This window comes from Dasypus novemcinctus, chromosome 7 (assembly GCF_030445035.2).
Source record: "Dasypus novemcinctus isolate mDasNov1 chromosome 7, mDasNov1.1.hap2, whole genome shotgun sequence".
In the NCBI taxonomy this organism is placed as follows: Eukaryota; Metazoa; Chordata; class Mammalia; order Cingulata; family Dasypodidae; genus Dasypus; species Dasypus novemcinctus.
Genome location: NC_080679.1, coordinates 71,883,303 through 71,897,827, shown reverse-complemented (window position 1 = coordinate 71,897,827; position 14,525 = coordinate 71,883,303). Strand labels below are relative to the sequence as shown.

The 14,525-nt window shown below is 35.0% G+C and overlaps 1 protein-coding gene across 4 annotated transcripts in view; it reads left to right on the top strand.

Moving 5' to 3' along the window:
- The window catches only part of MTX2 (metaxin 2), a 62,393-nt gene extending 53,419 nt beyond the window's left edge, over positions 1-8,974 (top strand). For all 4 annotated transcript variants that reach the window (XM_058300603.2, XM_071216244.1, XM_058300604.2 and 1 more), the window contains one exon: positions 6,418-8,974. In XM_058300603.2, the coding sequence (XP_058156586.1) occupies positions 6,418-6,601 (184 nt within the window). In that variant the 3' untranslated portion in view covers positions 6,602-8,974. The remainder of the gene's footprint in view (positions 1-6,417) is intronic.
- Positions 8,975-14,525: the final 5,551 nt, after the last annotated feature.

The window sequence follows — 14,525 nt, the reverse complement described above, 5'->3', positions numbered from 1 at the left end:
ACATTGTATCTTAATGAATAGAGCAGTGGCTTAAGTCAAGATATGTGGTATTATAGTATTAGACTCCAAGTCAGCAGTCCTGAATTCTAGTCTTAGCTTGAACATATACTAAACTGACTTTGGCAGATTACTTATTTTCCCTGTGTACTCCTCCCTAATAAAATTAGAATCAAGTATCCTCCTAGCTTACTATTAGGGGATTTTGAGATGACTGATAAAAGAAACCAAATAGCTTCAATTGTTGAGAGAAAGGGAAAGGTTAGTTAGGGGAGATCTTGTAGCAAGACAGTAAATGAGAAGAGAGGACAAAGATGCTAAATAGTGGGAAGGAAGAAGGAAAGCGTATTTGAAAATTAGAAATAATGAAAAAGATAGCTGATAACATTGATGGCTTTTTTAGACTTCATAATATATAGTGTTGTAACTATTAAATAGTTAAAACATAATTCTGAAATGCAGATAAAACAAAATTGGTGCTGTTACATACCATCTTCTTGATGTCTCTTCAGATACCTACACATAGGCTACCAAGTCATTTGTTCCCTCTCACATGGTGAATGGGGACTTGGAATAATAAAACTAAAACTTTTCTTAAAGTGATATGTTTATGTAACCATTTTAATAAAGAGGAAGAGAGTAGAAAAATTTTTTTCTTCTAAATGTAATTAGGATACTACGAGTTGTATTATTTTAAATCAGGCTTTTTTGATTTCTAATCAAAATGTCATAGCTAGAAGAAGCTAAATAAAAGTTGGTTAAGCCAGAATAAATTGAATGAGAAATTGGAAAAGGAATTAGATTTGAAAAAGAAAAAAATATTGTTACTAACAAAGGGCAAAATTTGAAGAAATGAATTTGTATACTGATGGGAAAGTATATTGAAGAAATGGTGCAAAATTTATACTTGGAGATCTTAAGATGAAGAATTTCAGGGAGAAATAGGATTTTATTGAAACTTATTCAATTAAAAAATATCACCAGTTAAGAACAAGGAGAGATAATTGCTCAAAAACATCCAAAGGCAAAACATAAAAAAGGTTGATGGCAAGGGTCTTGATTTACAAACTTTAATTAAACAATTCTAAAGGTAAGTGATTGGTATATAAAGAAAGGATATGTAGATTATATCTAATAGTATGAAGCAATGGCAAGTTAATAGTACATTGGGGGAAAGCAGATTTGGCTCAGTGGATGGAGCGCCCACCTACCATATGGGAGGTCCAGGGTTCAAACCCAAGGCCTCCTGACCTGTGTGATGAGCTGGCCCATATGCAGTGCTGATGCGCGCAAGGAGTGCCACGCCACACAGAGATGTCCCTTGCGTAGGGGAGCCCCACACACAAGGAGTGTGCCCCGTAAGGAGAGCCACCCAGTGTGAAGAAAGTACAGCTTGCCCAGGAGTGGCACCATACACATGGAGAGCTGATGCAGCAAGATGACGCAACAAGAAGAGACACAGATTCCTAGTGCCACTGACAAGAATACAAGCGGACACAGAAGAACACACAGCGAATGGACACAGAGAACAGACAACTGGGGTGGGGGAAAGGGGAGAGAAATAAATAAAAAATAAATCTTAAAAAAAAAAAAATAGTACATTGGGGAAGAAAAAGTAGGGAACAGCCAGATAAATTTTGACACTAGACTGATATTATCAGTTATCATAAACAATAAACAAATATAGAAACATAATAAAAAATGAGTATCAGAAAAATGTATAATAGAATGACAAAGATAGGAAAATTCACATTTTGCTCTATAATTTTTGATATTCAAATGAAAGAGTAGTAGATAACCAACAGAAATGTGAAAAAAGTGATAAGGCAAGAAATTTCTTAGTACTGTAAATATATATTTGTATGTCACCCTTGGGTGTTTCTAATAAAGTCTATAAAGATAAATGAGACAATATATATGAAAGATCTTAGAGGTCTTAGGAAGAGAGTTGCTATGTATATCTCAATTACAGTCCACAAACTGTTTGGTAAGCAGACGGTGGAAAACGTTATATGTGCTTTTCATATGATATAGAAAAGGAATTAAAACAGGATATATATAAATATTTGGCTTGATTAAACAGTTCTGTAGCAATACATGGAAATGTGTCCTCCCGTCTCTTATATGAGTTGCAAATATTTTATTGAGTTTATTGCTTGTTTTTAAAAATTTTTAAATTTAATTCAGGTTTATTGAGTTGTAATTTACATATAGTATGATTGTCATTTTTAGATGTATAGTTCTATGAGTTTTAACAAAGGTATAGAGTCACGTAACTGTTACCACAAGTGTACTTTTTAAGAAGACAGAACGTTGTAATGTATATTGTCAGAGGCCATTAATTAGAAGTTGCTGAAATTTGTAAGGATTACTGTATTAGTCAGCCAAAGGGGTGCTGATGCGAAGTACCAGAAATTGGTTGGCTTTTGTAAAGCGTATTTACTTGGGGTAAAAGCTTACAGTTATAAGGCCCTAAAGAGTCCATCTCAGGGTACCATAAGAGGTACTTTCTCACCAAAGTCAGCTGCCACGTGTTGAAGCAAGTAGGCAGGTGATCTCTGTGAGGGTTTTCTTCTTCTTTCTCAGCTGTAGGCTGGCATAGGGCTTCTTTTTGGGCTCATCTCTCTTCCTGGGGCAACAGGATCAAAGTTTACTCCTGTGTGTATGGAGCTCTCTCTCTTCCTGTGTATCTTCTTCTGAGTCTTCTTGAGTGAGTGCCCATTTATATCAGCCCACCTGAGTTAAACCCTGCTGATGTGGTTGAATCAAATCCCAAATTTTAACATAATTTAATTAAAAACATCTCAGCTGAATCTAATACAATCAAAGGGTATCATGCCCAGAGGAACACATCAGTTTACAAATATAATCCTTATCTCTTTTTGGGGTTCATAAATAATCTCAAACTGCCACAACTACAAAAAACAAGATGGGTTAAAAATTATAGGTAGATATGTATATAGATCTCTATATAGGATATATATGTGTATGTGTGTGTATATATGCACACGCACATGTCTGCTATGCTTTGTATGACTTAATATACTGCATTCTATTTCCTCTTAGATGTTCTGAAGTAACTTGCTATGAATTTTTAAACTTTATGTAACATCAGATTGATTCGTGTATGTGCATGCCCATATAGAATTCAGCACCTTTGGAGTTATGTGGGGGTGTATTTGCAGCAAACAACAATTTGACCACTTTAGGAATACTCCTAGACCACTCTATTGAATGTACATCCATACTTGAACTCAGTCAGAGCCTTCACTTAATGATAATGGATGCCCATCAGCATTACTAGACATTTGATCAGGGGATATATTCACCTTTCTTATTAGTATAAAAAGCAATGGATTTGGCTCTAAACAAGGATAAGGAAAATAAATCCTTAATTGTGAGATGATATACCTTATAAGAAATATGTTTAGGAATGTGGAAGAATTGATATTTATATTACTTTCCACAAATGCTTTAGCTGTAGGCTTATTTACCTTTTACATCCTTGATTCTTTTCAGTGATCAATTTGCTATTGATTCTTCATCTGTCATGGCATTATTAGAGTCTTTGATGGTATTAGTACTGTTGACTGTGAAATAATCTTGAGTCCAAAGACATTTGTGATCTTCTTAAACTATCCAGTTGGCTACCTTTTTAAATGTGGTTGTAGATTATACACCTCACTTTGGTTAATGCTTCATGAATATGTCAAAAGGAGGAAGGCTTTGAAAGAGTGTTATTACTTTTGAAAAAACATCCCACATACCTTTCATCAGGCTAAATTGTTTTCTATCTCTTTGATTGACTGATAGATACATTAATTCAGCAAATGCTGTTCAGTTTCCTTATATACTGTCTAAGAACTGGGGTGATAAAGTATGTACAGTGTTTGCTCACGAAGTTTGAAGTGTAGTGGGAGGAACAGTTAAGTAAACACAGTTATAGTGTGATATGGAATCACCTTTTTACTGATTCATTCCACTTATTTATATTGAGAACCTACTTTGTGCTGAGCATAGGTGTAGGTATTGGGGATACAGCAGGAAACAAGTAAACAAGGTCATTTGTCTCTCTGAACTTACTTTCTGATAGAGATAATCAAAAAATGTTAAGTAGGATCACATGATAATAAGGACTGTGTGACCCCTTGAGTTTTGGATGGTCAGAGGAAGTTTCTTTAGGATGTGACATTTAAGCCTCATTCCAAAACACAGACAAGAGCCAGCAGTGTGAAGTTCAGGGAACAAGTATTCCAGGCAGCAGAAATAGTTGCTGTTGAGGCCGTAGGATTCGCTGGAGCAGGCTATGTTCAAATGAAGGAAGCACGGCCAGTTTGGTTGTATATTGAGAGGGTGTCCAGGGAGAAAATGGTAGGAGATGAAGCTCAAGAGGTAGGCAGGGACCAGATAATCTAGGCTTTGTATGCTTAGGGTAAGGAGTTTGGCATTTTAGTCTTAAATAGAATGAAAATCCATTCGACTGTTTAAAGTTTGAAGTGGTATAATCTAGTGACATTATAAAAAATCACTCTGGCTACTGTGTGGAGAATCAGTAGAAGTAAAGAGACACATTAGGAGGCTATTGTAGTGATCCAGGTAAGAGATAATGGTGGCTTAAACTGGACATAATAATGGAGAGGTAAATAAGTGGTGGCATCCAGTGTGTGTGTTGGAGGTAGAATGTCATGGTATGGCTGATGGATATGAGAGAATAAGAGAAGTAGAAGGTTCAAGGGTAACCCCTAGATACTTGGCTTGAACAGCTGGGTAGATAGCAGTGCCTTTTAATTTGTAAAGACAGGGTGGGCGGTTAGGTGGAGCAGGTTTGAGATGCTATGAAGCCTTCAAGTGGAGATGTCAAATATAGGCATTTGAATGTATGAATCTGGAGCTCAGGGGAGAAACTGAGACTGGAGATAAATTTTTGGGAGTTAGTGACATGTAGATAAGTACTTAAGACAAAAATCTTCATGACGTTATTTATCAATACTGCTCAAGGCCACATAGCTAGAGTGTGGCATAGTTGGGCTTCAAATTCAAATTTGACTGACCCTAAAGCTATTCTCTTTCCTCCAAATAGATATATTTTCATATTTAGGTGGTCTAACAAATATTTTCTCAAAAACTACCACATGGAACTGATAGCAATAATTAGTTCATAATTATGATGTATTTTCTCCTTTTGATAAAATTGCACTAGTAATTATTTTAATAAAATATAGATTTGTAATGCCCCATTCAAAGGCCACTGGTAGTGGGTAGATAAAGTTCATTTTTGTTAGTAATACATAGGCTTACGGTGGAGTTATTGCTGGTTTTGTTCCAGATTGCTGCAGTAAAGTAAATATTGCAACAAAGTGAATCAAATGAATATTTTGTTTTCCCAGTGCATGTAAAAGTTATGTTTATGCTGTTATGTAGTCTATTAAATGTGCAACAGAATTATGTCTAAAAAAACAATGTACATTCCTTAGTTAAAATGTGACACAGATATGAATGAGCAAAGCTGTTGGAAAAATGGTGCCGATAGACTTGCTCGACACAGGATTATTGCCACAAACTTTCAATATGTAAAAAAACACAGTATCTGTGAAGCGCAATAAAGTGAAGTGCTATAAAATGAGGTATGCCTGTGTAATTAAAGGGAAAAAACTCCAGAAAATTTTTTGTTGAGGCCATCTTTATATTTCCTTCAGAAAGCAGTTACTTTTAGAAGTGGCAAAATTAAAGTTAAATCAAGCTGTCGCTGTATGGTTGAGTAATTGATACCGTTTGTTGTTCCAGCACCACAGTGAAGTCCTTTATGCTTTGACAACATTTTGTTTATGCATCTATTTAAGCTCTTACTAAATTGTGTTATTCATGTTTTCTGTCCATGTTTCAGAGTATCTTTCTTGTTTTTTTATTTCAGTGTGCCAGGGCACATTGGAAACTTGCTGTTTTTACTTAGTTATTAAATTAATGAATAAAATGAATATTATCTATTATACTTATATTATTATTATGTCTTATTAGAGAAGTTGTAGGTTCATAGAAAAATCATGCAGAAGATAGAATTCCCATATTAACACCTTGCATTAGTGGAGGGTACATTTGTTATTCTCTTTCACACCTATGTTAACTTATTTAATTGGTAATCATACAACACAAATATTATTTTGACTTATCTCACATAATACCACTACTTCAAAAAAGCAAGTCAGACAACTAGCAAATCATAGTTTAAAAGTTTTTTTCGTATACTGTAATAGAAACTCCAAGTCAAAACAATAAAATTCTGTCACATTGGGTTAGGAATTTTTTCTTCTGTGACTTTTTTCTTTTTAAGTGATATATAAAATGTTTTAAAAAACTGTTGTATTTTCTGCTGTAAAAGCTAAATGCCATTCATGGTACTGTCATTTTTACTTTTTGTTTTAGGCCTACGGAACTAGATGCACTGGTATTTGGGCATCTGTATACCATTCTTACCACACAGTTGACGAATGATGAACTTTCTGAGAAGGTGAAAAACTATAGCAACCTCCTTGCTTTCTGTAGAAGAATTGAACAGCATTATTTTGAAGAGCATGATAAGGGTAGCTTATCTATCAGGTTGTCTTAGACTTGCTTGTTAACTTAATTATTATTTTTTAATCTAACTTTTAAAATATATATTACTTGAATATTATAATAGATAATGGTATAAGGATTTTAAAATAAAAAACACTGCTTTTGGGAACCTTAAAACATACTATAGATCCTTCACATGCATTTAATACTGCTTTTTGTGTACATATTAAAATAATTCTGAATTATTCCATTTGATATATTGTACTCTGTATCTTGAAATTTTTGTTTCCTTGAAAGATGTATAAAAATAAAAAGAAAGCTTAGACAACTGTGTGGATATTATATTCTCTTTTGTTCTTTCCAAAACCCTCCTCATTGACCTTTTTATAGTGTGAAATAAACAGTATCTTTTCTAAGGCAAGTAATTTATGTTAAATACTCCTACTTTGATAAATATATGGTGAGCTTGATCATGGGGAATATGTTCTTAACATGTGTACACTTAAAAAATGTGAATGTTTACAAGATGATTAAATCTTGTAATGGAGTAACATTTAAAACCATTCTTCATGTATAAATCTAACTGATAGAAAACGTTTTCTCAGAGCAGCTCTAATTTATATTAGGAACAGTTTCAGGTATCTTATTTTTTGAGATGAGGATATTTTAATAATGCTATTTTATTCCTTTTGCTGGGAAGGGACATTGTTTTCACAGAAGTATCAATGGAACTTTCTGTTAAGCTCTAAGGATTATATTTTACATCCTAAAATTTTCTAATATTTTATATTTTATGAAACCAGGGAGAGGTTGTAAACAATGTCTGGAAATTGTGGTACTTGAAATTTCTAGAAAATGTCTAGAATGATGATAGTACTTAGGTATTTTCTTTTTATATTCCAGACTTTTTAAAATTATTTAGTGCTTACCACAACACTATGCATGGTATTATCTCCAGTTCACAGGTGAAAAAATGGGGACACAGAAAGGATAATAACTTGCCCAAGGTCACAGAGCTGATAAATGGAGGAGTTAGAATTCAAGCCCAGGCAGTCTGGCAGCAGTTTGCCTTTGAACTATTAGGCTTTTAAACAAAATTATAGATTTTTATCAAATAAAGGATATATTAGGTTCTACTTAGTATAAATCTCACATAAACTTTGAATACTCTCATTGGATTGTAATACTGTAACACTGTCCTAAGTGAATTTTTTAATGTGTTTTATTATTAAAGTAAATACTCCCAGTTACCTGTGTTTTTGTACAATTTTAATGACAGTTTATTTGTATAAATTTGTATATTTGTTTTGTATATAGGGGTGCCTTTTTTATAATAATGATCCCCTTCGCATTAATTTAATTGTGCAAGTTATCAATTCTATGCCAGAATATAAAATCGAGACTTTTTTACTTGAGTTTTTTGGACATAAAAATACTATACCAACATGGGCTGTGGTTTTTAATCATTACAACTGGTTGTATTCTTAATATGAGGGCCTGGTTGTTTGTTCCAGTTGGGATATATATTCTTAAGACTTACTATCATAGCTCCCCCCTAGAGAGGTCTTGTTTCGCTCTCATATTGAGGTGAGTCACTATCAAACACATTGCATTAGAAAATTAAAACCTTGCTATCCCATTATGGGGATTCAGTTTTCTGCCATTACTAACATTTGGGTCTCTAAAGCCAAGTCATAAATCTAAAAATTATCACTGAAAAAATCAGTGATAGTTGTTCCCATTTATTGTTTGCTGACAAAAGAGCTAAATATCTTGCTGCCAAATACTTGTATGTGTTTTGAATTTTAAAATAAGTATTTGAATAGTAATTTAAATCATAGTTTTTCAGAATATGGTTTTAGATGTGAGAAACTATAAATCAAGACAGATGCAGAATAAAGTATTATAGTTGATGACTTCTGAATAATGTACCTTATAGGGTTTAATATAAGTTTATCTTCTGTGAAACCCTTTAGAAATCCAATTTGTTGTTACTTACTTTTTAATTGATTTGAATGTTGGATGAGTAGCTGTGGTATTAAGTGCTGGGTACCCTAAATCCAGGAAAAGTAGAAAATTAAAATATGTAAATCAGAAAGATTCACTAATAATATGACTTCTTAATGCTTTTTGACCAATAAATAATGAGTTGTATTTTTCTTACTGTTGTGCGTGGCTGTCATTTAATAAGAAGTAGTTAAAATGTACCTGAATATTAAGGTATTTCAAGATACTATATTCTATAATGAAATTTAATGTGATATAAATAACTTTGGAGTTACTTTAATGTCACTGTTTTAAAGCACATTGTTTCATAGACAACCGTTTTATAGTATTTCTCATTTATATCCATGTATGTGAAAGTTAATTTGTAAGTTGTATTAAGCCTTACATAAAAGGAAATATTAAAAAGTTTGATTATATCTAGACTGTTGTAGATATTTTCCTAATTTTCAAATTCCTAAGAATTTTTTTAAAATTTAAAAATGATTTTGTCAAATTATGGTAATTGAATTTACGATAACTACGAAAATTTCTTTAGCTTACTTAAGGTTGTTTTACTTGAAGCTTTTGAATAACTCAGCATAACTTCCCTCAAAATATGATTTCATGTTAAGTATGAAATTGAGACCTAATAGTTAACAGACCATAACAAAGTGAGCAATACCTACCACATCCTTTTTGTGGTTATCTTACTAAATATCTGTGTGACTTAAGCTAACTTAATCTTTCTGGTGCAGCATTTCTACCTCCACAAAGAGTATGTATTATTTTCTGTGTAAACCTAGGAGTTTTTGAGGAATAATGTTTGAAACATACCTAAACATCTTTGGGGATATAGTTCTTAAAAGACATTAATATAAGCAAAATTAGAGACCCATGTATATTTGTATCTTTATTATGGAGCCAGGAGCCTAAATGCAAGCATTGGAAATCAGTTATTAGGGAAGCAGACTTGGCCCAGTGGTTAGGGCATCTGCCTACCACATGGGAGGTCCTCGATTCAAACCCTGAGCCTCCTTGACCCATGTGTAGCTGACCCATGCTCAGTCTGATGCGTGCAAGGAGTGCCCTGCCACGCATGGGTGCCCCCGGTGTAGGGGAGCCCCACGCGCAAAGAGTGCGCCCCATAAGGAGAGCCACCCAGCGCCAAAGAAAGTTCAGCCTGCCCAGAAATGGCGCTGCACACATGGAGAGCTGGCACAAGATGATGCAACAAGAAGAAACACAGATTCCTGTGCCGCTGATAACAACAGAAGCGGACAAAGAAGAACACGCAGCAGATAGACACAGAGAACAGACAACTGGGGTGGGGGCAGAGGGAAGGGTAGAGAAATAAAAAATAAATCTTTAAAAAAAAAGAAATCAATTATTACTGTATTGTGTAGAACAGGTTGGCAAACTTCTGAGAAATGGGAAGTTGGAGGTTGAACTCAGGACCTTGTATGTGGGAAGCTAGTGCTCAACCACTGAGCTACATCGGCTTCCCTGAGGTGCTTTTTTCGTTTGTTTTGCTTGTTGTTTGTTTTTGTTTTTTCAGGAAGCACTGGGAACCAAACCCAGGACCTCCCGTGTGGTAGGTGTGTGCTCAGCCACTTGAGCCATATCCACTCCCTCCTTTGAAGTTTTAATTTGTTCCTTTGACTGGGCCATATTTTCTTTATTCTTAGTATGGCTTCTAAGTTTTTTGCTGGTGTCTGGGCATCTTATTATCTTGATGAGTTAACTCTAAAGGCCTATTTCTCCCTCTTGTCTAGGGTTTTATTTTTGATTGGCTTTGTGTTAAGGCTCTTAATACTTGGCCCAATTTATTCTGGGGCTTTAGTGTAGCCCATGCTTAACTGTTCAGATTTTCTCTTTTGACCCTGGATATACAGTATAATTTTTAAGATTGCATTTTTGTGCAATTGTTTCACTTTCAGGAGCAAACTTTCCTTCCCCTGTTCCTTCTCTGAGAATCTTGATCTGTTCTGTTTGTTTTTGTGCAGAATTTTCTCACTCCTATGATTTGTTTCAGTTCTGTCCCTCACTCAGTGCCCTCTTTTCCTTACACTGTTCAGTTCTGGGACTTAACCTGTATTACAACAGTTTGGTTCCCTCCTCCCTCCCCCCCCCCCCCCTTTTTTTTTTTCTGTTGAGGCTTTTCTGCCTCCAGTTTCTTCCCCATTGAAGTCTTGTGCCTTGGGGAGCCAGATGGATTAATCTAGAAGTTCGTTTTGCATTTAGGTGGTCTAGCCAATAGAAAATGGCAATACAGTGTACACAGGTCTTGCTAACAGTTTTACTGAGGTCTCTCTCTTCCCCCTTTTGTATGCAACATACCTCAGTAGGTTGTGTTCTGCCCTGGCTCTATGCGGACTTTGATCCCTGTGCTTGGATATAGGTGGGGTTCTAACTCACTGGTTTGAGGGGCTCTATAGTTAGCATCTGTGACAGGAGACATGAACTGTGCTGCCTCTGTGCAATTTACAAGCTGAGTGGGGCTCAGTGAGGGGGTGGAGTTGTACTGGCAGGTCTGGGACTGAAATTTTCTGTCTGATCTTGGAGATTCTTTTTCTTTGATTCAGTGTTGTTGGAGTCCTTCTCCAGTCTCTATCTCCAGAGGTCTAATCAAGTGGGATTTGTCTTTTTATTTGTTGATTCTGAGTATAGACTTTTCTAGGGGATGTCGCCATGCTGGTGACATTACTCTCAGGAGATCTCGTTAGGTGCATTTTTATTTAGGATTATTGGTTCTTCTTGGAGAATTCATCCCTTATTGATCTGTACTGTGCTTCTTTATCCATGGTAATGCTTCTTCTGAAGTTTTTTTGTCTGATATGAACTTCGTTATTTCAGTTGTCTGCTGTTAATATAGCTATTCAACTAAACTTTCTTTTGATTAATGCTTGCAAAATATATTTTATATTTTTACTTTTAATCCACTTATATGCTTTTATTTAAAATGTTTCTTGGGAAACGGACTTGGCCCAGTGGTTAGGGCATCCGTCTACCACATGGGAAGTCCGCGGTTCAAACCCCGGGCCTCCTTGACCCGTGTGGAGCTGGCCCATGCGCAGTGCTGATGCGCGCGGGGAGTGCCCTGCCACGCAGGGGTGTCCCCCGTGTAGGGGAGCCCCACACGCCCGGTAAGGAGAGCCGCCCAGCGCGAAAGGAAGTGCAGCCTGCCCAGGAATGGCGCTGCCCACACTTCCCATGCCGCTGACGACAACAGAAGCGGACAAAGAAACAAGACGCAGCAAACAGACACAGAGAATAGACAGCCGGGGGAGGGGGAAGGAATTAAATAAATAAATCTTTAAAAAAAATAAAATGTTTCTTATAGGCAATTTAGAATTTGGTCTTGGATAATCTGACAATCTGTGTCTTTTAATTGGTATGTTTACAGCGGAGGTTCTAAACCTTTTTTGGTCCATGGACCCTTCAGGTGAAAACCTGGACCTCTTCTTAGAATGTGGCAGCAGATAGTTTTACAATACTCAACGAGCTTTGGGTCTGACAACTACTGTGATTTCAAAGTATGGATGAGCATAAATGATTTTTTGAGACATGCAACAACTGTGATATAGAATGACTACAACTGTAATTTATTGCTTTACATTCGTAAGTGAAGGAAATGCTAGATTTCACTTAGAGGTCAGAGAAAATATAATAAGTTGATATTTTTCAATTCAAGCTCATGGACCCCTGGTTAAGAACCCCTGGTTTGAAGTGTTTAATGTAATTATTGATATGGATGGATTAAAATCTGTCATCTTGCTGAGTGTTTTCTATTTGTTACACTCTTCTTTCCTTTGAACTGAGTTTTTTAATGAGTCTATTTTATCTCCACTATTCTACTGGCTTATTGTTTACACCTGTTAAAAATTTTGTTTAATAGATGTTACCAGAGTTTACAGCATACATCTTTAATCAAAGCCTATCTCCAGATAATATATATTGCTTTCCTCCCAGTCTGTGTCTTGTTTTCATTTTCTGAAAGGTGGCTTTGGAAGAGTATACATTTTTAATTTTGAAGAACCCTAGTTTATCAAGTGTTTCTTTAAGGGTTATGCTTTTGTTCTCGTATATAAGCAATCTTTGCCTAATCCAGGGTCACAATTAATCTCTGTTTTCTTTAAGAAATTGTATTGTTTCAGCTCTTACATTTAGGTCTGTGATCCAGTTTGAGTTAATTATAATGTATGATGTGAGGTAAGTGATAAGGTTTTTGTTTTGTGAAAGACTGTCTTTTCCTCACTGATTTTCCTTAGCACATTTGTCAAAAATGAATTTACCATAAATGAAATTATTTATTTCAGGACTCTCAACTTTGATTTATCATTATGTCTGTCTTTATGCTGATATAAAACTGTCTTCATTACTGTAACTTTATAATAAAATTTGAAATCACATAGGATAAGTAAGTCCTTCAACTCTTCTTTTTCAAAACTGTTTTGGGTATTGCTGGTCCTTTACATCTCTATGTAAGTTTTAATATCATTCTGATAGTTTCCACCAAAAAAAAAGGCTGCTGGGATTTTTTTTGTTGTTAATAAAATTTTTGAAGTTGTAGGTTTACAGAAATATGCAGAAAATATATAAAATACCGACTTCCTGTATACCACCCTATTATTAACACCTTGCATTAGTGAGGTGCATTTGTTATAATTCATGAAAGAACATTTTTATAATTGTACTAATAGCTATAGTCCATCATTTAAAATAGGGTTCATTGTGTTGTACAATCCTAGTTTTTTCTTTTAATTTTTATTCTAATAACTTATATACGACCTAAAACTTCCCCTTTCAATCACATTCACATACATAATTCATTGTTATTAATTACACTCACAATCCTGTATTACCTTCACCACCTTCCATTTCCAAAACTTTACATTCATCCTAAATAGAAATTCTTTACAATTTACACATTGACCCCCCCATTCCCTACCCCCATCCCAGACTCTGGTAACCTCTATATACTAGATTCTGACTCTGAGTTTGCTTATTCTAATTATTTCATGTCAGTGAAATTATAAATACTTGTCTTTTTCTTTCTGGCTTATTTTACTCATGTAATGTCTTCAAGGTTCATCCATATTGTTACATGAACCAGAACTTTGTTCCTTTTAACTGCTGAATAATATTCCATTGTATGTCTATTCCACAGTTTGTTTATCCTCTCATCAGTTGATGGATATTGGGGTTGCTTACATCTTTTGGGAATTGTGAATAATGCCACTGTGAATATTGGTATGCAAATATCTGTTTGAGTACCTGCTTTCGATTTTTTGGTGTATATATCTAGTAGTGGGAATACCAGGTCATATGGTAATTCTATACTTAGCTTTCTGAAGAACTGCCAAACTGCCTTCCACGGTGGCTGCCCCATTTTACATTCCCACCAGCAATGTATGAGGGTTACTATTTCCCTACCTTCTCTCCAACACTTGTAATTTCCATTTTTTTAAATAGCCATTCTAGTGGGTATGATTTGCATTTCCCCAATAGCTAATGATGTTGAGCATCTTTTCAAGTGCTTTTTAACCATTTATATCCTCTTTGGAGAAATGTATTCAGGCCTTTTGCCCATTTTTTAATTGGGTTATTTTTTTATTATTGAGTTGTAGGATTTCTTTATATACTGGATATTAAATCCTTCCTGGAATATGTGGTTTTCAAATATTTTTTTTCCCCATTGAATAGGTTGTTTTTTCACTTTCATGATAAAGTCCTTCAATGCACAGAAGTTTTTAATTTTGATGAGACCCCATTTACCTATTATGTCTTTTGTGCTTTGGGTATAAAGTCTAAGAAACCAACACCTAAAACAAGATTCTAAAGATGTTTCCCTACATTTTCTTCTAGGAGTTTTATCATCCTAATTATTATATTTATGTCTTTGATCCATTTTGAGTTGATTTTTGTATATGGTATAAGATAGGGGTCCCCCTTCATTCTTTGCATACGGATATCCACTTCTCCCAGCACCA